This window comes from Mesoplodon mirus (assembly GCF_964341445.2).
Source record: "Mesoplodon mirus genome assembly, chromosome: 2".
NCBI classification, from domain to species: domain Eukaryota; kingdom Metazoa; phylum Chordata; class Mammalia; order Artiodactyla; family Ziphiidae; genus Mesoplodon; species Mesoplodon mirus.
In genome coordinates this window covers 143,562,768-143,588,820 of record NC_138977.1, presented here as the reverse complement: position 1 = coordinate 143,588,820, position 26,053 = coordinate 143,562,768, and the positions used below count along the sequence as shown (strand labels likewise).

The window sequence follows — 26,053 nt, the reverse complement described above, 5'->3', positions numbered from 1 at the left end:
CCTGTGTCCCCTGCATTGGCAGGCAGATTCTTAACCACTGCGCCACCAGGGAAGCCCCTGTCTCCCTTTTTTAAAATTGCCTTTGCCAATTTATTAAAAATTAACTTTAAAAATAGTTTCTTTGTATCTATTTTTCTAGGTTTTCCTGAGTTAACACAGTTTTGTAAGCATATCAGCAGCTAAGGAATCTAGCATAGTGATGAGAAACCAAAGGAGTCAGAACGGTAGCATTTACTCATATTGTCTTATAATTCTGATGATTCAAATAGGAGCATTTTAATGTTATTTTATCTCATTTCTTTCTGATTTCTTTCTTTTATAGAAACATCATAATCACAGTTCTGGAAAACAAAAATTTTAGTGAGCAAGAGGAAAAGGAACTTGAGATCTAAGCCAGTAAAGCTCTGTATGTTTTTAAAACTTATAGATTCAACTGATTTTTATGACTCTTTCCCCTATTCTCTCATTTGCCAGCCAACTCTTTTCAGCCTCATCTGGTTCAGAATAGAAAGAATCTTCCTGACCATGAAATGGAAAAAAGGTGTCTAGGTTTGACACACAGTAGGAGCTCCAAAAATATTTGTTGAATCAGTTCACTGGCAGTGAATAACATATTGCCAGTTTACACCTTTTAATAGGTGGGTCTGTTTTTGTTTCAACATTTCAAGGACTCTTGTACTCCCCATAAGACCTATAAATACTACATTTGAAAAGTAGCTGAACTTCTTTTTTACCTCTACTCATAGTAATAACTTCTCAACATTGTATTTATAGAGCCTGCTAGCCTTACAGATAATGAAATTAAATGGATCCAGGTTGAATTTTAGAGCAATAAAGCAGAAAAACATGTTAAGGCTACTTTGGTAAGCTGAGATTGTGAAAAGAACTCTTTATGGAGTGATAAAGAAAGGAGTTTTATTTTTACAGACTAAGTGGGGAGTAGAGAGGGTCAGGTTGAGTATTAGGAGGAAATTCCTGAACGTGTAGTTTTCTCATTTTATTAGCACTACTTCACCAGCCACACATGGCAATAGATGTTCTTTGAAAATGTAGGTCATATGGATATAACAATTTTTTTGGCCATTCCTATATTGGTAGGCACTCAGGTTTTTTTTCTATCTCTGAGTTGTTTCTATTGATAAACACCAATATACATCATTTTTAACATTTTATTAAATACATTAAAAGAAGGTCTTTTGATAATGCTTTTTTTTTTTTTTTTTTTTTGCAGTACGCGGGCCTCTCACTGTTGTGGCCTCTCACGTTGCGGAGCACAGGCTCTGGACGCGCAGGCTCAGCGGTCATGGCTCACGGGCCCAGCTGCTCCGCGGCATGTGGGATCCTCCCGGACCGGGGCATGAACCTGCGTGCCCCGCATCGGCAGGCGGACTCTCAACCACTGTGCCACCAGGGAAGCCCTAAAATTATTAAAGCTTTGATGATACTCATACATATTTACCTGCCACATAACGATCTAGTGATCTTGAAAACATGAAAGAAACCTATTAAAAGGTTGATATTTGATTACCCAAGTGAATGGCAACATATTTCAATGATTCATTTTCCATTCTAGCAGGAAATGAACTAGAACTTCCATCAAATGAGAATGACAAACACTCACTGTATTCAGTCATCATGTGAACAATGTGGAAAGGTACCCAGCACACAGCAAAGAGAGCCACCACTGTCACCATCATGACAACAGCTCACTTCTTCTTCCTGGACCCACAGAGATATATTGCATTAGTTAACTTCTCCTTGGCAGATGTGTCAAGCTGACAGCAAAGCTATTAAAATTAAAGTCTAGACCTCTCAATGATATTTTTCAAATGTTAATGAAGCTCATGACAGATTATGAACTGTTCTTCATCTTTTCCCATTTCTATTACCCACATCCCTATATTTCTCATAATGTGAACATTCTAAAGATATGTGCTCATTGTGGGTCTAGCACCATGCCCAATGCTTGGCATGGATTATGTCCTCAATCGTCCCAAGAAGTCATTTGACAGGTGCAGAAAGTGAGGCACAGAGACAGTTAAGTAACTTGCAAAGTCAGACGGCTAGCAGAAGATTTAAACTATAAAGGCTAGTTTGGATTTAAACGTAAGCAGTCTAACTTCAGTGTCAAAGCTCTTATTCATTTTATGTTGAAGAACACTTACGCCTGTGATAGAAAAATATGGGAAGCCCTCAGGACAGAATTAAACGGTACTCCTCCGTTACATAACTAAGTAATATGATTAATCAGGGATTCGAATGGAGTTTTCTCCATTAGTCCTGTAAAGGAGATTAATGTCTGCAAGAGATTTACACATTTTCAAGTTTACAAAGAGTCATATTCATTATTTATTATCTCAGCATAGTAGTCCTTTCTTCTGAGGAAGTGAGAGAGCTAAATCAGCAGTATGTCCCAAGGTGCTGAATAGTCCAGCACCCTGCACGTCGAGAGGGAGGAGTTCTTTATATAAACACCAGAGGTCGCTGTACACTTGTAGAAATGATAAATTTCATCAAACCACTAGACGTCTAAGATTTTTTTTTTAATTTATTTATTTTATTTATTTATTTTTGGTTGTGTTGGCTCTTTGTTGCTGCGCGTGGGCTTTCTCTAGTTGCTGTGAGCCAGGCTATTCTTCGTTGAGGTGCTCGGGTTTTTCATTGCAGTGGTTTCTCTTGTTGTGGAGCATGGGCTCTAGGCACATGGGCTTCAGTAGTTGTGGCTCGTGGGCTCTAGAGCGCAGGCTCAGTAGTTGTGGCGCATGGGCCTAGCTGCTCCGCAGCATGTGGGACCTTCCCGGACCAGGGCTCGAACCCGTGTCCCCTGCACTGGCAGGCGGATTCTTAACCACTGCGCCACCAGGGAAGCCCCTAAGATTATGTTTTTAATAGCCATTCAGTGTAGATTATAAAATAAACCATATGGCCCATGAGTATCATAGCAGTAAATTGTGTTTTTAAATTTCTATTAATCAATATGATCAGAAAGTAAAGCTTTTAGGTAAAAATAAAATATATCAATAATAATATATATATTTTTTTGCATTACGCGGGCCTCTCACTGTTGTGGCCTCTCCCGTTGTGGAGCACAGGCTCCAGACGCGCAGGCTCAGCGGCCATGGCTCACGGGCCTAGCCGCTCTGCGGCATGTGGGATTTTCCCGGACCGGGACACGAACCCGTGTCCCCTGCATTGGCAGGTGGACTCTCAACCACTTCGCCACCAGGGAAGCCGAATAATAATAATTTTAAATAAATAACATACTCTCATTTCCAAAGGATTTTCATACACGTCATCTCACGTGTTTTAGCATCATCCTTGGGTGGGAGGAAGTAAGGATGGATATCATCGTGCTTCCTGGTACACATGAGGAAAGCAGGGGTCTTGGGAGTAAGAAGACTTATCCACATCATGTGGCTGGTGAGGAGTGGCAGAGAGAGGACAGTGCCACAGCAATTCCTACTGCATCATATTGACATGCAGAAGAAAATACAACGATTTTAAAAATTCCAAGTAACTATTTATAACAGTGACTTCCCCTTTGATTTGGGAGCTAGTAATCACCCTTTCTTCCTGCCATACATAAAATCTCAAAAGTTTAAAGTCAGTCCATGTGCTAAACGTGAATTACAAATGACACTTTGACTAAATTACCCAGGAATTCTGAGATCTCTGGCAATGGTCTCTTTCAGCACAACTAATTAAAGATATATATATTTTTTAATACAGCAGGTTCTTATTAGTTATCTATTTTATACATATTTGTGTATATATGTCAAACTAAAAATATTTTAAACAGAGGTGAATATTCCATTAAACAGACCTGGCAATTTTTGACATTTCTTTTCCATGAATAGTTTGAAGCACTGAGCCATCCCCCACTCTTTTCTTTATCCAAAGTTCATAGCCGATCTTACTGTACAGGATAAGCATCACCATAAGAGGCAGGAGGAAGAGGATGACAAGGATGAAGGTAGTATAGATTTTCTGGTGCCCAGGGCTGGTCCACTCTTCCAAGCAGCAGATGTGTTCTTTTTCATATAAGAAGTTATACTTAATCTTTAAAATAAACATAATTCAGTTAGAAGAGCCAGAGGCAGCATCAAAAGAACACAAAGCAGGGCTTCCCTGGTGGAGCAGTGGTTGAGAGTCCGCCTGCCGATGCAGGGGACACAGGTTCGTGCCCCGGTCCGGGAAGATCCCACGTGCCGCAGAGCGCCTGGGCCTGTGAGCCATGGCCGCTGAGCCTGTGCGTCCGGAGCCTGTGCTCCGCAATGGGAGAGGCCACAACAGTGAGAGGCCCGCGTACCACAAAAAAAAAAAAAAAAAAAAAAAAGGTGGAAGACCTAAATAGATATTTCATCATAAAAGACACTTTCATGTCACTCCTGAGTCTTTTCTAGTTGGCCCAGCTATTCCTCATGACATGTTTTTCAGATGTTTCAACTCCCTGGACACCTTCCATTGAATTTTCTCCAGTTTGTGACTATGTGGCCCAGAAGGGAACCCACCGTGCTTAGAATGTGGCCTTCCAAGGCAGAAATTGTAGGGCTGTACTGCTTTCCTGGGTCTGAACATCTCCTTCTGTGAGTGTAACTGAAATAAACAACAGCCTTTTGTGCTAGAATTTTCAAATGGTTGGTTTCTGTTTAACCTGAAATCAACCTGAAATGAATTGGGTCCATTTAACAGAAAATTTCTGTTAACTCAAGATTCCCTTCTCATCGTATGACTTAGGAAAAGAAATGACTTAGATATCGCTCAAGATAATTCCATTCCAATACTTCTTGGAAGCTCCAAATGGCTACCTAAGAGCCCATCCCACACACTCCTAACCTCTGTTCCAGTTCCCCAAATTCCAAGCCTTTTCAAAGTTAAGGCCCTTCCTTCCCAACAAGATAGTTTTGATGCTAAGTGAAGGAATTTACTTTCAGTATTAGTATAGTTCACTGCTTGAATACTGATCATACTGTGAATGAATTAACTTACCTCAAATCCTGTTTTGAATGTGACACATGAATAAATGAATATATGAATAAATTATTCATCTGGATATTTCTCCTGCTCTTTTTTTTTTGAAAATTTGACCAGAATTTCTTTGATTCTTTCAGCCAAATTGTTTATACAAACACAAAAGTTGGACAGGCCAAAGTTAAAGAAATACCAGAAGAAACTTCCCATGAAATGGATATGGATCCATTATCAACAAATTTTAGGTATAACTACCCAAACAAAAATTATTACTGTAATGTTCATTGTAGTATTATCTCATTGTAATGCTATCCATCCTAAATCTATTCAACTTGTCCATCACAGTAGCATGGAAAATTTATCAGCTGATTCCCTGATATCAGGATACACTCTGATCTTGATTCACCTAATCTATTAGTTAGCCACTCTGAACTTCCAATTCATCATTTGTAAAAAGGGATTAATAATACCCACCTGTCATAGGACCAATAAAATGACATAAGCATCCAGTACAGGAATGTTCTTTAATAAATGGCAGCCTGATTAAAAGAATTGAGGTAAATTCGGTACATATGGAGCTGATAGATTCTTTGTGGCTAAACTGCCCATTAAAGAACATCTAGTTCCATAGCCTATTTCCCAGATAAATATACTGCATTTCAAAGGAGTTAAGTGATTTGCTCACGTCCACACAGCTGTTTAGTTACAAGACGAATACGTGAGCCCACGTTTTCCAACTCTACCTCTTCCCACTGCCTCACCCTCACTTATCTCCACACATCCACGCTACGTGGCAGTTTTCTTGTCTAATGCTCAAAAATCATCTGTTTAATAATTCACTTGAGGATTTTGCACCCAGAGGAGTTCCATAATCTGTTATCTTACTCTTTTCATGAATCTAGACAGCATTTGCCCAACTCATTACTTCTGACATTTCTCCAACCAACTTTCTAAGAAATTACTGGTTTTTTGATCACATCTCCAAGTGTCTTCAGTGTTGTGGCATGTAATTTATCTATGCTGAAGATTTGAGTTCTTTAAAAAATGGGTAGACACTCTTTTGCTATCTATTCACTTATACTGGATCTTTATTTTCATTTTAACCGTCTTTGTTTTGCCCTTTTTAATTTGGAGGTCACTTTTCAAGGTCTAGAAGACTAAGCAAAATAGGCATTAAAGAGCTTTGACTTTTCTCTGCCCTTTGTTAAATTTCTATGAATGACCTTCCCTTTCTTTTTCAGCTTCTTGTTCTGCTGATGAATCTCTCTGATGACTCTACAGTCAGCTAGCTCTACACGTTAGATTCCCCAGTGTGAACTGAACAGGTCTCAATTATTTTGCAAGAATGTGTCCTTTGTGACATTTCTTCCCACAAATGGCAATTTTAAACTGGGATAATAATCTTAGAATTTCCTATGTAGGGCACTGTTTTCTTGGGATGTCCCTCCCTTTTTTCCTTATGGGATTATCTGATATTAATGTAGGAGATGTGTTTCTTAGAGCCTGCCTGGAATGGCTATTTCTCATATTTTTTAAAAAAAAATCTGAATTATGATTATTTCTTTCTTTCTTTTGGCCAAGCCATGTGGCTGGTGGGATCTTAGTTCCCCTACCAGGGATCGACCCCAGGTCTCGGCAGTGAAAACGCCGAGTCCTAACCACTGGACCACCAGGGAAGTCCCTATTTCTCATATTTTGATTGCCAGCATCCAACTTCATTTGCTACTAGAAGCGTAATTCCCTCTGGTGCATGAACTCTCCCCTATGTGGGCAGGTTAGGGAAGAGGCCCTATTAGGGAAGACAAGGCAAACACAGAATGGCTTCTCTCAAAGACTCTATCAGCTCCAAATGTGCCAAATTTACCTCAATTCTTTTAATCTGTTGACAGAGCGCAATGAAGACGGAAGGGGGAGATTTGAGCTAGTGCGGCTCCGTGCTCACCAGATCATGAGCGTGAACAGACCACTGCTTAGTTACGGCTGCTGACCTCTCTGCATCCTTGGTCCCTGCCTCTTGCAGGCCCTTTCCTCCAGCTTCACACTGATCCTGTGAACCTCCAGCATCTTTCCAGTATATCCCCTCCTCTTAAGCTACTTAGCTATCCACTGTTGCTTGTAAACCAAGTAAACTTACTTTACTTCTCTTTTATTACTTTTTCTCTGGAAGGTAGATTTCCTAACATGTAGAATACTCTGGTCAATGTTCTTTCTGTGTGTATGTTAATGCTGAGATAACACAGTCCAAATCCTACTATTACAGTTTGCCTCCATTGCTGCTTCCATTTCTACTACGTCAGACCCTCGGGTAAGAAATTACAATAATTCTCCTTTGCCTACTGGGTTAGGAACAAATGCTTTCATTAAATATTTATTGCCTTCTATTTCCCACCATAACTTATTTATATTACTTTATTTTCCAGAACATGAACTCTTTGCTCTGGACATGAATGGTGTCCACTCCCCTATCTACCAAGCCCATCCTCACCTCCCAGCATATGCAGAGCAGGTCTCAATGGTTCAGATAGAAACAAGATCTCATTATTTCTAAAAATGATGTTTGGAAATTGAAAACAATTTGGCCAGTATTTGTTTTCACTCTTGGGTAATAGTGCCTTTAAAAAGGATCCAAGTGAAGAGGACAGAGTGAAAAGAACAAGTATTCATACTTAGAAAAGATTGAAAAGCATTCTTTTATTAATTTAGAAAATGGTATAATGAGCTATGTTTGCATGAAGGTATCTAATGATGATAACTAGTCTGTGAATAATTTGTTCCAAGGTTGGTAATAAACAAAGTGAACAGACATTTGCAGTTTTAAAGGAAAGATTACTTTATACAACCATTATTGAAACAATGGTCTAACATATTATAAAACAATCTAGCATATAATTTCCTTAATTTCCTGTACAAAAAAATTAAGCCATATTCAAACAATTGATACACCTTGTCCCAATATGGCCTGTAAGTTTCTAGTTTTTTCTAGCACGTTTCCTTTTTATAAATTAATTAATTAATTTTATTTTTGGCTGCATGAGCTTTCTCTAGTTGCGGTGAGGGGGGGCTACTCTTCGTTGCGGTGTGCAGGCTTCTCATTGTGGTGAAGCCACAGAGCACAGGCTCTAGGCGCACGGGCTTCAGTAATTGTTGCACACAGGCTCAGTAGCTGTGGCTCGCGGACTCTAGAGCACAGGCTCAGTCGTTGTGGTGCATGGGCTTAGTTGTTCCGCAGCATGTGGAATCTTCCTGGACCAGGGATCGAACCCATGTCCCCTGCAATGGCAGGCAGATTCTTAACCGCTGTTCCAGTGGGCAAGTCCCTCTAGCAGGTTTCTTAAGCAGCTAGCTGCTAGTGAGCAAATTTACCAAATCCTGAATCCTACCTCATTTCCCTCAACCACATCCTACAGTAGGAGAGTGGGGAACAAACTAAATATAGTCAAAGTGAGAATTGTTATACAAACTGTGGCTGAGAACCACAAAGGAACAGAACCATGGAATTCCCCAGCAGGAAGGTCCTCCCAGAGATGAATCAGGCTGAGGGTTTCCATCAGCGTTCCATGGAGCCCTGTGTTCCTGCAGGGATGCTGTGGGAACTGCCAAGAAGGGAGAGGGGGCTCTAAGCTCCAGCCCTGCTTCAACTTTATAGTTTAATTTATAGTTTAATTTAATGGGGTTCCAGCATATAAATCATCCACAATTTTAAAGATGAAGTTATAAAATCCCAAAGTGGACTGGAATAATCTGCCAATGTAAACCATACAGACTGAAGAGGAGAACCATTGTTGCTAAATATTTTAAAACAGATGTGCGGCCCATCTCTCCTAGAATTTCAGCCCTCCTGATAATTACAGTTGACCCTTGAACAACGTGGGGGGTAGGGGCACCGACTGGGGCACAGTCGAAAATCAGTATAATTTCACAGTCTTCCTTCCATATCCAAGGATTCAAACAACCTTGGATCGTACAGTACTGTAGTATTTACTATTGAAAAAATTTGCATGTAAGCGGACCCTTGCAGTTCAAATCTGTGTTCATCAAGGGTCAACTGTATTCCTATTTAGCATAAGACCTTTACAAAGCAATCTAGTAATTATCCTATGACTTGTGAACTTTGCAATAATGCTGCATTTGAGTAGCAGAAAAGAGGGAAGAACTTAGCCCAGGGAAAGGAAACCCTGGCTCCAGGCAAAGGGGAAGGCTAGGAGGAGGAAAGCCAGAAGGAACCTTAACTCCTGCAGGGTGGAGGGACAGGGAGAAGATTCTTACAGTTTCCAAGTGCCAAGAAGAAGACTCAGTAGAGAGACTGCAAGAGGAAACTGACAGCAAAGAAGATGAGCCATTTTTCTCCAGAATTCTTGTTAGACTTAGGGAAGGAGATGGAAGCTGCCCATCTGGCTCTGAGAGGAGGCATGTCCATCTGGGCTGCTATAACAACGTGCCATGGATGGGGTGACATAAACAACAGAGATTTATTTCTCATGGTTCTGGGAGTTGGAAGCCCGAGGTCAGAGTGCCAGCATCATTTGGTGAGGACACTCTTCCGGGTTGCAGACTTCTCACTGTATTCTCACTTGGCAGAAAGGGCGAGAGAGCTCTGTGGCATCTCCTTTACAAGAAGGCAAATCCCATTCATGAGGGCTATACCCTCCTGACCTCTCATTTTTTCTTTCTCTTTATCAATTGAAAATTTTATGAGATAATTATAGATTCACATGCAGTTGTAAGAAATAATACAGAAAGATCCCTTGTATACTTTGCCCAGTTTCCCCCAATGGTAACATTTTGTAAAACTACAGTAAACTATTACAACCAAGATATTGACGTTAATACAATCCACTGATTTTATTCAGATTTTCCAACTTTACCTGTACTCATTTCAGTGTGCATGTATTCTATAGATTTTATTAATAGGTTCAAGTATCTACCATCACAGCCAAGATGCTGAACACTTCCAACACCACAAAAATCCCTCCTGTTGCCCTTTTATAACCACACCCATATGCCCCTCCCACCTCTGCCCCTCCCTGCCCCTAACCACTGGCAACCACTAGTCTGTTTTCCATTTCTAAAATTTTCTCATTTCAAAAATGGTATATAAATTGAGCAATATAGTAAATAACCTTTTGGGATAGGCTCTTTTCTTTTTTTATTTAAACTTATTTATTTATTTATTTTTGGCTGCATTGGGTCTTCATTGCTGGGTGCGGGCTTTCTCTAGTTGCGGCGAGCAGGGGCTACACTTCATGTGGTGTGCAGGCTTCTCATTACAGTGGCTTCCCTGGTGGTGCAGTGGTTAAGAATCTGCCTGCCAATGCAGGGGACACGGGCTCCATCCCTGATCTGGGAAGATCCCACATGCCATGGAACAACTAAGCCCATGCACCACAACTACTGAGCCTGTGTGCCACAACTACTGAAGCCCGTGTGCCTAAAGCCTGGCTCTTTTCTTTTAGCACAGTTCCCTGGACATGCATCCAAGTTGTTGCATTTATCAGCAGTTTGTTCCTTTGTATTGCTGACTAATACTCCACAGAATATATGTACCACAGTTTGGTTAATCATTCATCCACTGAAGACTATCTGGGGTATTCCAGTTTTTGACTCTTACCAAAAAAGCAGTTATGAATATTAACATATAGGTTTTGATGTGAACACAACCTTTAATTTTTCTGGGATAAATACACAGGAATGGAATTCCCTGGCTGCATGGTAATTGCGTATTTAGTTTTATAAGAAAATGCCAAATTATTTTCCAGAACGGCTGTGTCATTGGATATTCCTGCTGGCAATGTATAAGTGATCCAGTTTCTCCATATCCTTGCCAACATTGTGTTGTCACTATTTTCTCTTTTAGCCATTCTGATAGATGTGTATTGATATCATGGTTTCCCTGATTTCTAACAATGCTGAACATCTTCTCATGTGTTCGTTTGCCATCTGTATATCCTCCTTGATGAAATTTCTCTTCATGTGATTTGTTCATTTTCGAATTGGACTGTTTGTCTTTGCACTGCTGAGTTTTGAGAGTTTATATATTCTATTGATAGATACTAGTTTTTTGTCAGATATATACTTTGTACATATTTTCTTCCTGTCCGTAGCTGGTCTTTTCATCTCTCCACATGGGCTTTAACAGAGCAAGTGTTTAATTTTGATGAGGTCCAAATTATCAATTTTTCCTTTTATGCATTGAGCTTTTGGTGTCAGTTAAGAACTCTAAGAATACTGTGCTCAGCCCTGATAATTTTCTATGTTTTTCCCCCAAAGTTTCATAGCTTTACATTTACTTTTAAGTCTACAATCCAGTTTGAATAAATTTTTGTATAAAGTGTGAGATTTAAGTTTTTGTTTTGTTTGCTTATTTTCACCTATAAATGTCAATTGCTCCAGCACTATTTGTGGAACAGGCAATCCTTCCTCCATTGAATCACACCTTTGTCAAAAATCCTTTGAGCATATTGTGCAGATCCATTTCTAAATTCTCTATTCTGCTTCATTCATCTGTGTTTATCTCTCTGCCAATACCACACTGTTTTGATTACTTTATCTACATAGAAGCTTTGATATCAGGCAGAGGAATTCCTCCCACTTCTTTGTCAAGATTATTTTAGCTATTTTAGGCCCTGTGCCTATTATAAAGTTTTGAATATGCTTGTCTGTGTCTTCAAAAATCCTTGCTGGGATTTTGATAGGAATTACATTAAACCTATTGATCAATTTTGGGAGAACCAGCATCTTTAATATGTTGAGTCTTCCAATCCATTAACACAGCATGTCTCACCATTTCTTTATGTATTCTTTGATTTTCTTCATCTGCATTTTGTAATTTTCAGCGCATAGAACAGAAAACTATGTTTTGTTTACTGTATACCTAAGTATTTCACTTTCTTTGGAGTAATTATAAATAGTTTGGTATTTTTCATTTCATTTTCTGCACGTTACTTGTTAATATAAAAATACCACTGGGTTTTGTGTGTTGATCTTATATACTTTGACTTTGCTGAATTCACTTACTCTAGGAGATTTTGTAGATTCTTGGGATTTTCTATGTAGAAAATAATGTCTTCTGCAAATAGAGGTAGTTTTATTTTTCCTTTCCAAACTTTATATCTTTTATTTCTTTTCTTTGCCTCCTTGCAGTGGCTTGAACTTCAAGCACTATGCTACAAAAGAGTGGTGAGAGCAGACATCCATGCTCTGTTCCCAATTTGAGAAAAAAAGCACCGTCTTTCACCATTAAATATGATGTTAGCTGTAGGTTTTTGTACATGCTCTTTATAAAGCTGAGAAAGTTCCTCTCTATTACTAACTTGCTGAGAACTTTTATCATGAATGGGTGTTGGAATTTGTCAAATGTTATTTGTGTGTCAATTGCTATGATATGAGTTTTCTTCTTTAGCTTGTTGCTCTGGTGGATTACATTGATTTTTGAATGTTGAGCCAGACTTACATACCTAGGATAAATCCCACTTGATCATGTGTATAATCCTTTTTATACATTGTTGGATTCCGTCTGCTAATATACTGAGAATTTTTATGTCTAAGTTTGCAGTTGAGAGACATTGGTTTGCAATTTTCTTTTTATTGTACTGTCTTGGTCTACTTTGTCAGAGTAAAAGAGGCCTCATGAAGTGGTTTAGGAAGTGTTCCCTTCTCTTCTATTTTCTGGAAGAGTTTGTGTAAAAGTAGTGTTAATTCTTCTTTAAATGTTTAGCAGCATTCTCCAGTGAAACCATCTGTCTGGGAGATGTTTTGGGGGGGCAGCTTTTCAGTTACAAATTAAACTTGTCTCTTCCTTTTAAAAATATCTTTTTAATCAAAGAATTATGAGCAAATCATTCAAAATCAGAAGGGCTACGATAAAAAAGAATGGGTCTCTTCCCACCCCCTCCCACATGCTGTCCTACTCCCCGACATCTACTTGTGTTTAATTCTTCTGCCAGGTACCTTCACATTGCTACACAAGTTGCTTTATATTCTTGATTCACTAATTTTAGATGGTCTATATTGACTTTCTTCTAGGATAGATAGGCTTTTAGTTCACTTTTATTACCTCCCACCTCTGCTTCTCCCCACATCTTTTACTTTTCTTATGGTTATAACAATTTCTTCAATTATTTCTTTGAAAAGCTTTTGAGAAGTGTGTTTCCTAAATTCTTGCATGTGGTTTCCTCTATCTTTGACTCATAAAGTAATACACTTAGCACCCTTTTCCTTGGTCTATCAGCTTCCAACAGTTTATCTTGTCCCTCACTTTGTAAGATGGTGATACCTCACCTCCTCATGTCACCTCCTTCCTCCTTTTCTCCCTCTCTTCTTCCTTCCAACTTCTATCAGCTATACCTTTATATTTACTTTATTAAGACTGATAGCTTTGCATTCTGTTGCATTGCCATGTTAAGTCTTCTGTACTTGGCCTACATTTTAATTATAAAAGATTAAAACTATAAGCAGCATTTTCATTATTATGACTATTTAAACATTGTAACTACAAAACCAATATACATGTTCCAAATACATTTCTCTTTCTCTGAATTTATAGTCATGATCCTTGTGAATTTACTCATTGCTCTAAAGTGTGCCATATTTTAATGTGCTTTGTATCCGGGCCATGACCTTTTGTAGAGTATTTTCATTTATTGAATTTTTCCTGGAGTTTTAGTTTGCATTTCTTTTTTTCCAGCTTGAAGAAGAAACATGTACCTTCTTCAACACAGTATAGCAGTTTAGAGTATAAGCTCTGGAATTAGACTGCCTGGGTTTGGATCTTGGGTTAACCACTAGTTAATTGTGTGACCTAGAGAAAATTACCTTACTTCACTGTGTCTTGGGTTTTCTTATCTATAAAATGTAGATGATGAAACAATACTTGTCTCATAGGACTCTTGGAGGATTAAATGAAATCATAAATGCAATGTGTTTAGGACAGAGCCTGGCACTATGTGAAAGTGCATTCATGAGTGTTAGCTATACTTATTGCTGCCATAATCATCATCACCATCATTATTTTTACTATTACATCTCAACTTTTCACATAACATATACACAACTTGGAATCAATTCTAGTATTTGTTCTTTTAAGACTTTCTTCTAGAAGACTACTGACTTCTAAGTTTGATGGCTGTATTTATTTATTTATTTAAAGCTTGTTCTATAGCCATGTTCTTGAAATTCATTTAGAATGGATTCCTTCTCCACTGTTCCTTTTATTTCATGGCTTCTTATTTCTTGTATTTCACCCTTGTTTTGCATGAATCTTTTTCAAGTAAGTACTTCAAATTAATGAGTTTAAAGTAAGCTACTTAAGTTCTTGCTTATCTGAAAGTGGCTATAATTTGACTTTAAATTCAACATTATCTTCCTTTGGAATCTTGAAGATCTTGCTTTATTGACCTCTAGCATCCACTTTTGGTGCTAACACATCTATACCGTCCGACTGATTTTTGCTCTCTTATGAGTATCCTGGTTCACTATTTGGAAGCTTTTATTGATCTCTTTGTAATTGTACTTCTGAAATGTAATGGGGATATGAGTTGAAGCCTAGGCCATTTTTTATTCTTTTGCTCTTTGTGTGCCTTTTGAATTTGCAGACCTCTGACTCTCTTATCTCTGTGTTTTATCTCTGTGTTTTGTGCATTTTTTTGGTGGAACTCTTATTAATCAGATTTTGGAATTCCTGGCTGTATCCCTCATGTTTATATTTTTTGTTTATACATATTTTTTGCTTTATAAATTCTCTTTGTCTTTTTTGGTCCACATTACAGAGATCTTCTTCTCTTTATCTTCTAGCTCTTATAATTTATATATAAATTCAGCAATCATATTTTCACTTTTAAGAACTTTTTCTTATTCTCAAAATGTTTCTTTTCAGAGATGCTTACTCTTGATTTATGAAGACAATATCTTCTTAAATCAAGACATCTCCCACTTACCATTAGTAACTCATTCATGAAAATTAGACATTCTGCATGAAAATGTGCACTAGTAGCCTATTCCCCGTCATTTAAAATGCCAAATCAAACTCGCAACAGAATTCCTGAAGTGTAACTAAAATAGAGTTAAGTCATCATTTAGTATGTAATATGCTTAAACTATTGCTCCCAATTTCCAGAACAATTAGAATCGTTTTTATCAAATGGTTTGTGTGCATGTTGCTCTGTAGGCAGCATTTTCATGGTGCATCATGAATATTTTTTTCCAACAAGGCATAGCAACCAGCACACAGAAATTAATAAATATGTTAGAAAAATTCAAATATAATTTGCAACAAAAACAGGACAATTACCTTGGATGACCTGATACCCATGAAGAAAGGAACAGACTGGAAACTTGAAGAAAGTTGAAAGGCGAGGAGGGCTGAAATGTAATCATTGTCATTAGCTGTGGAAAGTGATATCATGAGTAAGTTGGGTTGCAAAGGTGCAATTTCAGGCAAACTATAAAACTCAGAAGCTGTCAGGTTTTTTTTTTTATATCACTTTTGTGCTCAGGTAGGGACTCCTGAATGAATCTTCAAGGGATGTAGTTGACTCTTTAGGATGAAACACTACAGAATATAGCTTTACTTACTCTCCTCTAGTATGTTTATAGAAGTATTTGCATGGTGATATAAGAGATATCTGGCAGTAATATCTCCACCAAGTTCAAAGATAATGATTATCATTGTATCAGCAGAGCCCACAAATAATTTTCAGCAAGCAATGTCTAGTGGTTTAATTGGATACCTTCTGGTTATCACTGTGATTAAATTTTTCAGACTGATATCCTGAACAAATTTAGTACTTGCTAATTTCTCATCATACATTTAAATAATTCTTCAACATCTTTTTCATTGACCTCTTTGCAGAGCTAGTCTTCCTTTCAAGAGTAACAATTGCAAAGAATGGTTCAGTCGCAAAGAATGTGTAAAATGATGTGATGCTTCTCTTAGTGTCAGCAACATTCAGTACACACATCCCATTGTGAACACTAGGCATGCTTTTCAAAATATCTATTTGTGATTTTGATGTTCTACCAAATGTATTTGGAATATAGCTGGTTAATTTTTATTTATAGATAAATCATTTTGTTTAAAATGTTTTATTAAGTTTTGGGACATAAATTTTTCTTATGTAAAATCATCTTTAAAAGTGTTGTATTGAATGATACATTTATTGTAGAAGTTTGAGACTTAAAAACCAATAAGAATTCCACTATGAAAATATCAGATGAGGAGACATTCTTCAGAATATGTCTGTAGATATGAAAATACCACTTAGAATTTTTTCTAAAGAAATCTATAAATCACCCGTTTATTCTAGTTTCATTTATCTGTTTGTTTGTATTATTTCCTTTTATTCTGCAAACTTTCTTCAACTGCCTAACAATCCTTGATTGCCTTTACATATTTAAGAATAGGGCAACATGAAAGACTTCTGGCTTTTCTGTGTACATGGGCTGGAGCTGTCCTCAGAAAGATTTTGATTTAGGATGAGTGGGCCTCCACAAGGGACCATACAAATTGCAAAACCCTGAGGTTTTTCTCTGTGGAGCCAAGCTGATACTAACTCTGTAGTTCTGCTCAGAGTGCTTCCTTCAACTACTTTACAAGAAGAACCTTCTGGGTGCATATTTGTGTCAGAAAACAAGTTCACCAAAGTAAAATTATGTCTCTTCTGGTATTTCTCTTCTTATTTTCATTGCTCTAATAGCTACAAATACCATTTTAGAAAAGTAACTGAATTGTTTTTTTACTTTCCACTAATGGCAATAATTAGACTTTCAAATAATAGAGTAAAATAAGCCCAGATTAAACATCAGGGTAATAAAGCAGAAACAAAGTGGTTTCATTGTGTTAAAAATCTTAAAATAACTCACTGTCAAATAATATTTTTCTTTCTTTTCTTTTTTTTGTATACAAGGAAAGAAATGGAGAAGGTCAGTTTAGCCATTAGGAAAAGATTCTTGAATGTGAAGGTTATCAGGCAACAAAATGCATTATAAAGTGTTCTTCCCCAGAAATGCTTAATAAAAATTTTTAAATATTCATGGAATTTATGTCAGTTGCTCACCAAACATAAAATAACCTCAAATTAGTGTAAACTAATGCCAAAAATAGCGGGATGGCTAAGTAAAATATATGTCAATATAATGTAAATTATTAAATCATCTCTCAATGGACGTTTTAAAATGAAAACTAACTGAAACAAGCAGTAAACAAGTGATATATACATGTACACACACATACACTCAAACACTAAAGGGTTTCTATTTTGCTAAAAATATATTCAGGAGAAAACTAACTACTAAATGTTACTAATTTTAGTAACACACTAAAATTCTCATCATAATTATGTCTAGATTTGGAATAAATAATTTTTATTTTCTTTGTATTTGTTTGTTCCATATATTAATTAGATGTTTCGGACTGCAAATAAAAGAAAATTCAGCTCAACTGGCTGAAACAATAAGGGAAATGTACTATTCATATAAAAGTGATTCCAGAGGTAGAGCAATAATGGGGCAGTAAATTCTACAGCTGAATGATTTCACCATGGATTAGCATTCTCTCCTTTGGATTACTTCATCCTCGGCATGCTTTTGTTCTTAGGATTGGAAAGGAAAATATACACTTTTCTCAGTCCCTTTATGAAAGTGAGGAAAACCTCAGACTCTATGGCCAAAATGGGCTGCATGCCCATTTTAAAACTCATCGACAAGGAGAATGAAATTTAAAATATTGACCTACATTAATGAAATCCAACTCCTAGAGCTAAGAAGGATCCTTAACTCCCCTGAAGAACATGTCCACCCAATACGTTAACATACCAGGTTTCTGTTTGGAAGGAATAACATCCAACAAGACCTAATTAAATAGAGTCATTCTATGTGTAAAAGATGATTGTATTAGTTCTCTACTGCTGCTGTAGCAAATTACTACAATCTTAGTGGTTCAAAAGGACACACATTTATATCGTATAGTTCTGGAAGTCAGGTGTTTAAAATGGGTCTCAGAGCTGCATTCCTTCTGAAGGCTCTAGAGAAGAATCTGTTTCCTGGCCTTTTCCAGTTTCCAGAGACTGCCTGCCTTCCTTGGCTCAAGGCCCTGAGTCACTCTGACTTCTGGCACGATTGCCACATCTCCATGTCTGCTTCTGACACTCCTGACTCCCTTTGTAAGTACCCTTGCGATTAATAGGGTCCAGCCAGATAATACAGGATGATCTCCCCATCTCCAGGTCCTTAATTTAGTCACATCAGCAAAATCTCTTTTGCCATGTAAAGCAACATAGTCAGAGGTTGTAAGGATTAGGTTATGGACATCTTTGAAGGACCACTGTTCTGTCTTATCACATAGAATTAACATGACAATATTGCACAGTGACTTATCATTAAAATGTCAGTTATCTCCAAAACAGCATATAAATTGAATACAATACCAATCAAAATTCCAGGGGGACAAACTTATTTTTAAATGCTTATGGAAAACTAAAGGTCCATACATAACTAAATCAACTCTGAAAGAGAAGGTCAAAGAAATGGGGGACTTTCCCAAGCAATATTTAGATATGCTAAAAAGCCTTTGCAATAAACACTATAGCACTGGTGTGGACTTAGACAACTAAACAATGTTTCAAAATAGAAAGGAAGATGGAAAATGGATTTATAATTAACATGGCACCACAAATCAATGGAGAAATTACAAGTTGTTTATAAGAAGTGTAAAAAAGACTAGCTCTCTACATGGAGAAAAATAAACCAATATGCCTATCTTGTATCACATACAAAGGTGGGCTCTAAATACATAAATTATCTGTTAAAAATAAAAGCATTAAAAAAATAAATAAAAATAAAAGCATTAGATAAACATAGCAACATGGACAGATGTTGGAAACAGCACTGAGCAAAGTAACAATGCATATTTATGCAACATATGTAAGAAGAATACAAACAAATTTAAAGGTACATATCAAACATATTATTGTAGCCACCTTTTCAGGGGGAGATGAATTATAGCAGGGAATGGGGATTTAAGGGAAAAATGAATATAAACATAATAAAACAAGAGAAGGTTATTGTCCAGAATGATAATAATATCATATTATTAACTCAATGCTATGAACCTGAGATCCCAAAAGAGAGCACAAAGGCAAGAATGAGAGTTGTAGGATGGAAGGTGAAAGAGAGAGAAGTCTACAAACGTTTTTTGCAAGATGGAGAAGGTGAAATGGGAACTTATCTTTGCTTGTTTCAAGCCATAACTAAAACTTTAGACCAGACATATCTGAAGATGGAAGCAGTAACCATCAGTTACAATTCTCAGCAGTTACTCCTAGGTGGATATTCAGACACCTTTCCCAACAACAGAGATGTGTACACTGGGAATTCCAAGACCTACCCCAGATTCCAAGCCCTAGAAAGCACTGGTTCTCAAACCTGGCTACATGTTGTAATAAGCTGAGGATCTTTAAAAGAAATTGATACCTAGATCTCACTCTGAGAGATTCTGAATTGTGGGGAGTGAGTGGGGCCTTAGGGTTTTAAAAAGTAGCCAGGTAATTTTAATATGCAGCAAAGTTTGAGAACCACTGGGTAAGAGAATGGATTTGAGAGTGAGCCTTCTCTTCAGGGTCTACTTTCTAACATTGCTTCCAACTGTGGGGAGTTGGGGAGGGCTTGGGAGGATATCTTAGTCTATCACACTAATTCTTCATTCTATATTCTGTCTTCTCATTCATTCATTTGTTCCTTCACTCACCTATGGATCATATACTACTGAAGGCTCTGACTACAGACCAAGACAAAAACACTCCCAGCTGTTCTTCATGGAAGGAGAGCAGGCATTAAACAATATCCCACAAATAAATATATAATTACAAAGCAGTATTCCAAGAAATTCTGTTTGAATACAGACAAGGATAAAGTTTAAAAAAACAAAAGTAAAATGCTGGATTAAAGTTGATTGAGAAAATGACAATATACATTAAAGTAATGGTGGTGAGTAATACCTAGAATGTTGATGATTGATTATCATGTACATTACAAGGGATACAAGTAGTGGTGTGCCAATAAATGTTAACAACCAGCTCCCCAGGTTAAAAAAAAAGTTTCTGATCATTAATTATTTGCTAATTTCCCTGGTATAAATATGGTCACCATGGCCAATCCCAAACTACCAAAAGGATATCAATAAGTGTGGAGCCTGGAACAGATGTATACACAGTTGGTTATCATGAGTCGGTACAAATTAGCTCTAGCATACTATTGGATAGCTAATTATGTTCAAAGAAATGATAACTAAAAAGAATGCCACTTATATATGTTTTATGACTTTTTTTTTTGGTTTTGTTTTCTTCTTCTCTGTTCTTTCTCTCTGTGTATCTAAAACACTATTCCTGAACAGACTAGTTGTAAAAGAAAGTTTGTGTTTTAGATATGACTTTTTATGATAGTTAATTTTTTTCTTCTTTTTTCCAGTTTTATTGAGATATAACTGACATATAACCTTGTATTAGTTTAAGGTGTAAAATATGACTTGATACAAGTATATATTACAAAAGGATTACCACAATAATTGTAGTTAACATCCCATCACTCCACATGGACCTACTGTATAGCACAGGGAACTCTTCTCAATACTCTGTGATAGCTAATTTTATGTGTCAACTTGTATTGATAATGGGGTGCCCAGATGTCTGGTTAAATATTACTTCTGTTTTTTTCTGTAAGGGTGTTTCCAGAGGAGATTAGTATTTGAATTGGTGAACTGAGTAAAGCAGGTGGTCCTTCCCAGTGTGGGTGGGCATCACCTAATCTGTTGAGAGCCCAAATAGAACAAAAGGGTGGAGGAAGGTGGGAATTTTCTCTCTGCCTGACTGCTTTGAGCTGGGACACTGATCTTCTCCAGCCCTTGAGGCCCCTATTTTTCAGGCCTTCAGACTCAGACTGGAATCTACAACGTTGGTTCTTTGACTCTCAGGCTTTCGAACTACCACTGCCACCTGCTATCCAGGGTCTCCAGTTTGCAGACAACAGATTGTGGGACTTCTCAGCCTCCATAATTGTGTGAGCCAATTCTTCACAGCACATCCTACATATACACACATACTATTGGTTCTCTTTCCCGGGAGAACTCTGACTAATAAATATGCTTATCTTTCATCTCTTCCCCTGCGCTGCTCTCATTGACTTCTGTGGTTCTGCAACATCATGAAAGTCTATCTCTGCTCTCCTCTGCTGTCTCTTTTCTTTTGTCCCTGTTTATGCCTTATACCTGCCAGAAGTGTCCTTTGTCCTGACTGAGCCACAATGATGATAACGTTCAAAGTTAAAAGACTAACTTCCAATCTAGAACACTTTTTACCATTTACCGTGTTCTAATCAGCATTAACTCCATAAACTTATAAAATCTTCTTGGCAGCAACACCAAAAAATATGTATTGTTATGACTTCCATCTGTAGAAAGAGATGAGAAATAAAGCAACTTACCCAAGGTTGTTCCTATATCCCATAAAATGATGGCTCCAGAGTCTATGCTCTCAGCCACTGTGAAAAACAGTCCCCAAACCACAGGTTTTCCATAATTAGTGTGGAGAAGAGGCCTTACAAAATAAGTAAGTATTTAGGGTATTCAATGGTTTGGAAGCATCAATCCTATTTCTTTTAAATTACGTTTCTACTTGCCAAATTAGTATAACTCTATTCTCTACCTGTCTCTATATTAAGACTTGGCAGACAGCTGATTATCACTGTTTTCCTTCTTTTCTACATCTCATCTCTTTATCTTTCACATTTCCCTGCTTCCTTCCCACCCTGTTTTTCTGAACACCACTTTGCAAATCTTGTCGGGATAACATTTTTCTAAAATTTATTTGAGTAGTGGGTCTCCTACAATTTTGTAATCTCTACACTTAACACAGTTCGAGGATTAAAATATATTATTCTGAGAGACTACACCACATATTTTTCAAGAACAGCTCTGATTTTACTGCAGTAATAAAAATAGAGGGCTAGGTGGCCTTAGGCAAAAAACATGTGTATAGCCATTCTTCCACTCGCCACGAGTTGCATCTTTTGGTATAATCTCGTCTAAACGGTCTGCCTTTGTCACAGTCTCGTCCACACCCACACATTCCAAGATGAATAAAAACTTCTGCTTTATTAGCAACCAACCACAGGTAAATCAATTTTTTAATTATCTGTGTTCCTTAAAATTGCATCATCAATTCCACCACTTTAGTAATCGAATTCAGAGAGTTGGCTGTAACAAAGTACTGCCACAGGGTAGCAATGGAACATAACCATGGCTGCTGAGTTCTGATGGGTTTAATTTGCTTATGGTCAACCATACTTGCTCTAACTTGACTCCCTTTATACTAGTGGTTTTAACCATGATCCACAATAGGAAATACCTTTACATTACACACACACACACACACACACACACACACGTAATTTAAAGATATTTCTTATTGCATGTGTGGATACATATATGTATATACATATATATACACACACAACCAAACTTTTACTATGTAAATGCTCTTTGAAATTCTCTATTGTAATATATATCATTTTTTTAAAAAAATTGCTAATCCTGACTCACCCAATGACTTATGACTAATTAATAGGTTGCAACTCCTAGTTTGAAATTCGCTGCTTCAGATTAGTGATGCATCTGCTTCAGAATAAAATTCAAACTCCTTAACATAGCACTAGAAGGCTCTTCATGATTTCTCTTCTTTTCTCTCCAGCTTCATCTCTCACCACTTCCCCTTGGAATGCTAAACTCCAGGCATACAGAACTACTCACATCCTCCAGGAAAACTGCTGCCTTTCCTCAAAATCTTTACACGACATATATTGTGTACTATTCACCCTTGTATTTGAGTTCAGCATAACGACTAGCATATATTAGGCATTCATAAATAGTTGAATCAGTAAATGAATGAATAAATGAACAAATGAAAAAATTATATCAAAGTCTATGCAAAGAATGTACTTTGTCAATAACATCCCATAGATTTCACTCTGAAAATGCAGGTATAGGCTACAGAAAGGAGAAAAAGCATCCAATAACCTAGAGATTTATTAAGGAAAATTGTAGTTTCCGGAAACCGGAGTAAACAGCTTCATAATAGCTTATTTACTTTGAGGAAATTTTTGCCCATTTAATTTGGTTCAGCTGGATTTTGGTCATCAACAAATCAGGCAGACAAAATTGATTGTGTATTAAATTCCACACCCTCCTTGGTATAATTATGACTTGGAAAAATAAGCTCTAATGGCAAAAGTCCTAGTTATTGTAGTAACGGCCTCTATGGTATAACAGACAATCAGAGAGAAATATTTAGCCTGTCTACTTGCTAACGAAAAGTGTTCAGTGGTGGCCTATTACCATTGGTCAAAATAACCTGTCCCTAAAGTGGAACACAGCAATGGTGTATTAGAGACCAATGGATCTCAAACTTCCTTGTGAATTTGGACCACATGGGGAATTTTGTTAAAATGCAGATTCTGATTCAATAGGTCTGGAATGGGGACTGAGACTGCATTTCTAACAAGGTTCCAGGTGATGCTCATGCTGCAGGTCCATGGCCTAGACTCTAAATAGAAAGAAAAGTACACAATTTATTGAAGACATTCTCTTTTACTCCTAGGAAGCATTATTTCCTAACTCAAATATTTTTGTTACCAAGGTAACTGAGCCACAAGCAGGTCCTATGACCACTTGACCTAATAACTTGTGCTGGAGGAACTGTTTTAGACAAGCAGCAGCCTCTCCTTCCTCCACAGAATTTCAAATTAAAAGGAACAAGTACTATTTGTCCCAGAATAAGATATCTTCTAGTTACCAGTGAAGCAGTCCTTTTTTATTTACCTCTTTACATCAGGAACTTCAGTTGTCGACAACATTCTACATTGCCACTACCTAGAACTGAAACATGTTGAAAAGATGTATAAAAGCCATGCCGAAACCAAATAGCTCAGTATATTATTTTGGCTCTTATGTCTCTCACTTAACAAGTTTTTTTCTGTTAGATTTCCTTCAGGTTTTCAGTGGAAGATAATCAAATCCCATTCTCATATAGTCAGCTTCCCATCTGTCAGTAACATCTGTAAGTCAAGAGTTTCTGACAATAATAGAAAAATGTGGGTGCTTTTCTCCCCCAGTTCTTCCTTTTTTAAACAAATTTTTTTGTTGCTATATACCTTTTTCCAAGAAGAGAAAAAAAGGGGGACACGTATAGAGTTGCTTTAGTTAAAGGGAAAGCTCCTGTGCCTTTTTCTCAAAAAATAAGCCATATGTACCAGTCAAAAGTTTTTCCATTAGTTCTGTGGTGTTAGTTGCACAGGGCAACTTTAAAATGCCCAAGTATAATGATTTCATCAGAGTGCCTAAAAAAGTCAATAATCCATAAATCAATTTATGACTCTGCATTATGTGTCACTTTCAAGCTAATACTATGTACTCTAATGTTTAGTGTATTGGGGGAAATATATATATCGTAGATGGGATGGGAATCAAAGATTTTAGCAACCTGATCCACTAACAATAAACCTGGTGCAAATTAATGAAAAAAAAAAAAAACAAAACAATGCCAGAGACTTAAATTGAGGATCTCAAGTAGGTAATTGTAGGATGAAAGAAACACCCGCCATGAGAATAAAAGGAATTAGCTAAGGAAGGGGTGGAAATAGCAGAGTTTGAAACACAATGATTCATTTCTCTCACATTCTCCCTATATTTCCAATCACTTTCTAAGAATTTTGAGATGGTCACAAGAGTACATCCACCCATGAAAACACAGGTACAATCAATGTTTCCTCGTCCCCAAGGCACTCCATAAGCACTGGTGAGAATACAACCCACTACTATTTATGGGTTACAAAACACGCTCTCTAGTCATGTCTCTTTGGAAAGACTGAATCATTTGGAGAAGTGCAGTGTCTTATTTTTTCCCACACACTGCTCCCAACAATGGCTCCAAATGGTTCTCTGCCATTTCTGCTCCCATTCTAAGGAAGAGAAATTAATCCCTCTTCCTTTATCAGTCAAGAGGACATATATTTTCTGTGTTCCTTCTCCAAGTGTGACTCTGTTCATGTATTTTTTTTAAAAAAGGACTAGATTTTTTTTTCTGCAAATGCATTATATTTGTTTTAAAGTTTTAAGTCCATATATATACTTGCAGTACAAATATCTGCCTGGAAGCCCCACGGGCAACTGGGGAGTGAGTCTGGAGGTTAGAGGAATGAGGGGATGTTGGGGTTTTTATTATTTGAAATATTTTATCTTACTTTTATTTTAAAAATAGGAAAAAATCTTGGTAATTGTGGGAAAGGGAGCTGAACTAACTGGTGCCACTTCCCACCCCACTGCGGTGAGACTCTCCTAAGCATTTCCCTAACTTGTCTCTAAGCGACACGGAGAAAAATGCTGGAACGGAATCAAAAGGAGCAAAAACTTATCTCCAAGTGAGGGCAGGTGAGGAAGTTCTAAGAAAGGGCACTGGATTCATTTGGTAGAGAGAAAAATGGAAGAAAGCCAGAAGAGTAGAGTGTGTGTTGGGGAGGGGGTCCCCTGGAAGGCTGGGGATTAGGGGAGAAGGAAAGCGCGCGGACTCACCCCCCAGCCAGTTGTTGAAGATGTTCTCGAGCATAGTGACCGGGATGCAGAAGGCGGCGATGGGCAGGTCACTGAGCGCCAAGGAACAGGTGAAGATGTTGGTGACGGTGCGCATGGCCTCGCTGAGGGTCACCACGTAGACCACCAGCGCGTTGCCAAAGAGCGCCAGGGCGAAGATGAGCACGCCGGTGAGCACGAAGGCCAGCTTGGCGCGCCCAGGCAGCTGCGGGGTGTAGACCAGCGGCCGCAGCCTGTACAGCGCGATGAACTGCTCCCATGTCGGGTTGTGGTTCCGCAGCAGCCGGGAGAACCGCTCCGGGGTGATGTTGAGCGACTGCATGCTGCGCGCGCCCCGCGTGCCCCACCTCCCGGGGCTCGGACTCCCGCGCGGCGGGGCGCGGGCTACCGGGGGACCCGCGCGGCGGCCGCCTGCCTCCCCCTGCAGGCCGGGGCAGACTCCGCTCTGGACTCGGG

General features: G+C 38.0%; 1 protein-coding gene and 1 long non-coding RNA gene across 2 annotated transcripts in view; one reads left to right on the top strand and one right to left on the bottom strand.

The window, feature by feature from the left end:
• The window catches only part of LOC309815528, a 460,183-nt gene that overhangs the window by 312,169 nt on the left and 121,961 nt on the right, over positions 1-26,053 (top strand). The window lies entirely within an intron of this gene.
• QRFPR (pyroglutamylated RFamide peptide receptor) lies at positions 1,321-26,007 on the bottom strand. Its single transcript, XM_082611175.1, is given in 6 exon segments — positions 1,321-1,418; positions 1,622-1,706; positions 1,710-1,719; positions 3,824-4,059; positions 15,257-15,351; positions 25,580-26,007. Coding segments are annotated over 6 exon segments (792 nt in total). The 5' UTR covers positions 25,920-26,007; the 3' UTR covers positions 1,321-1,392.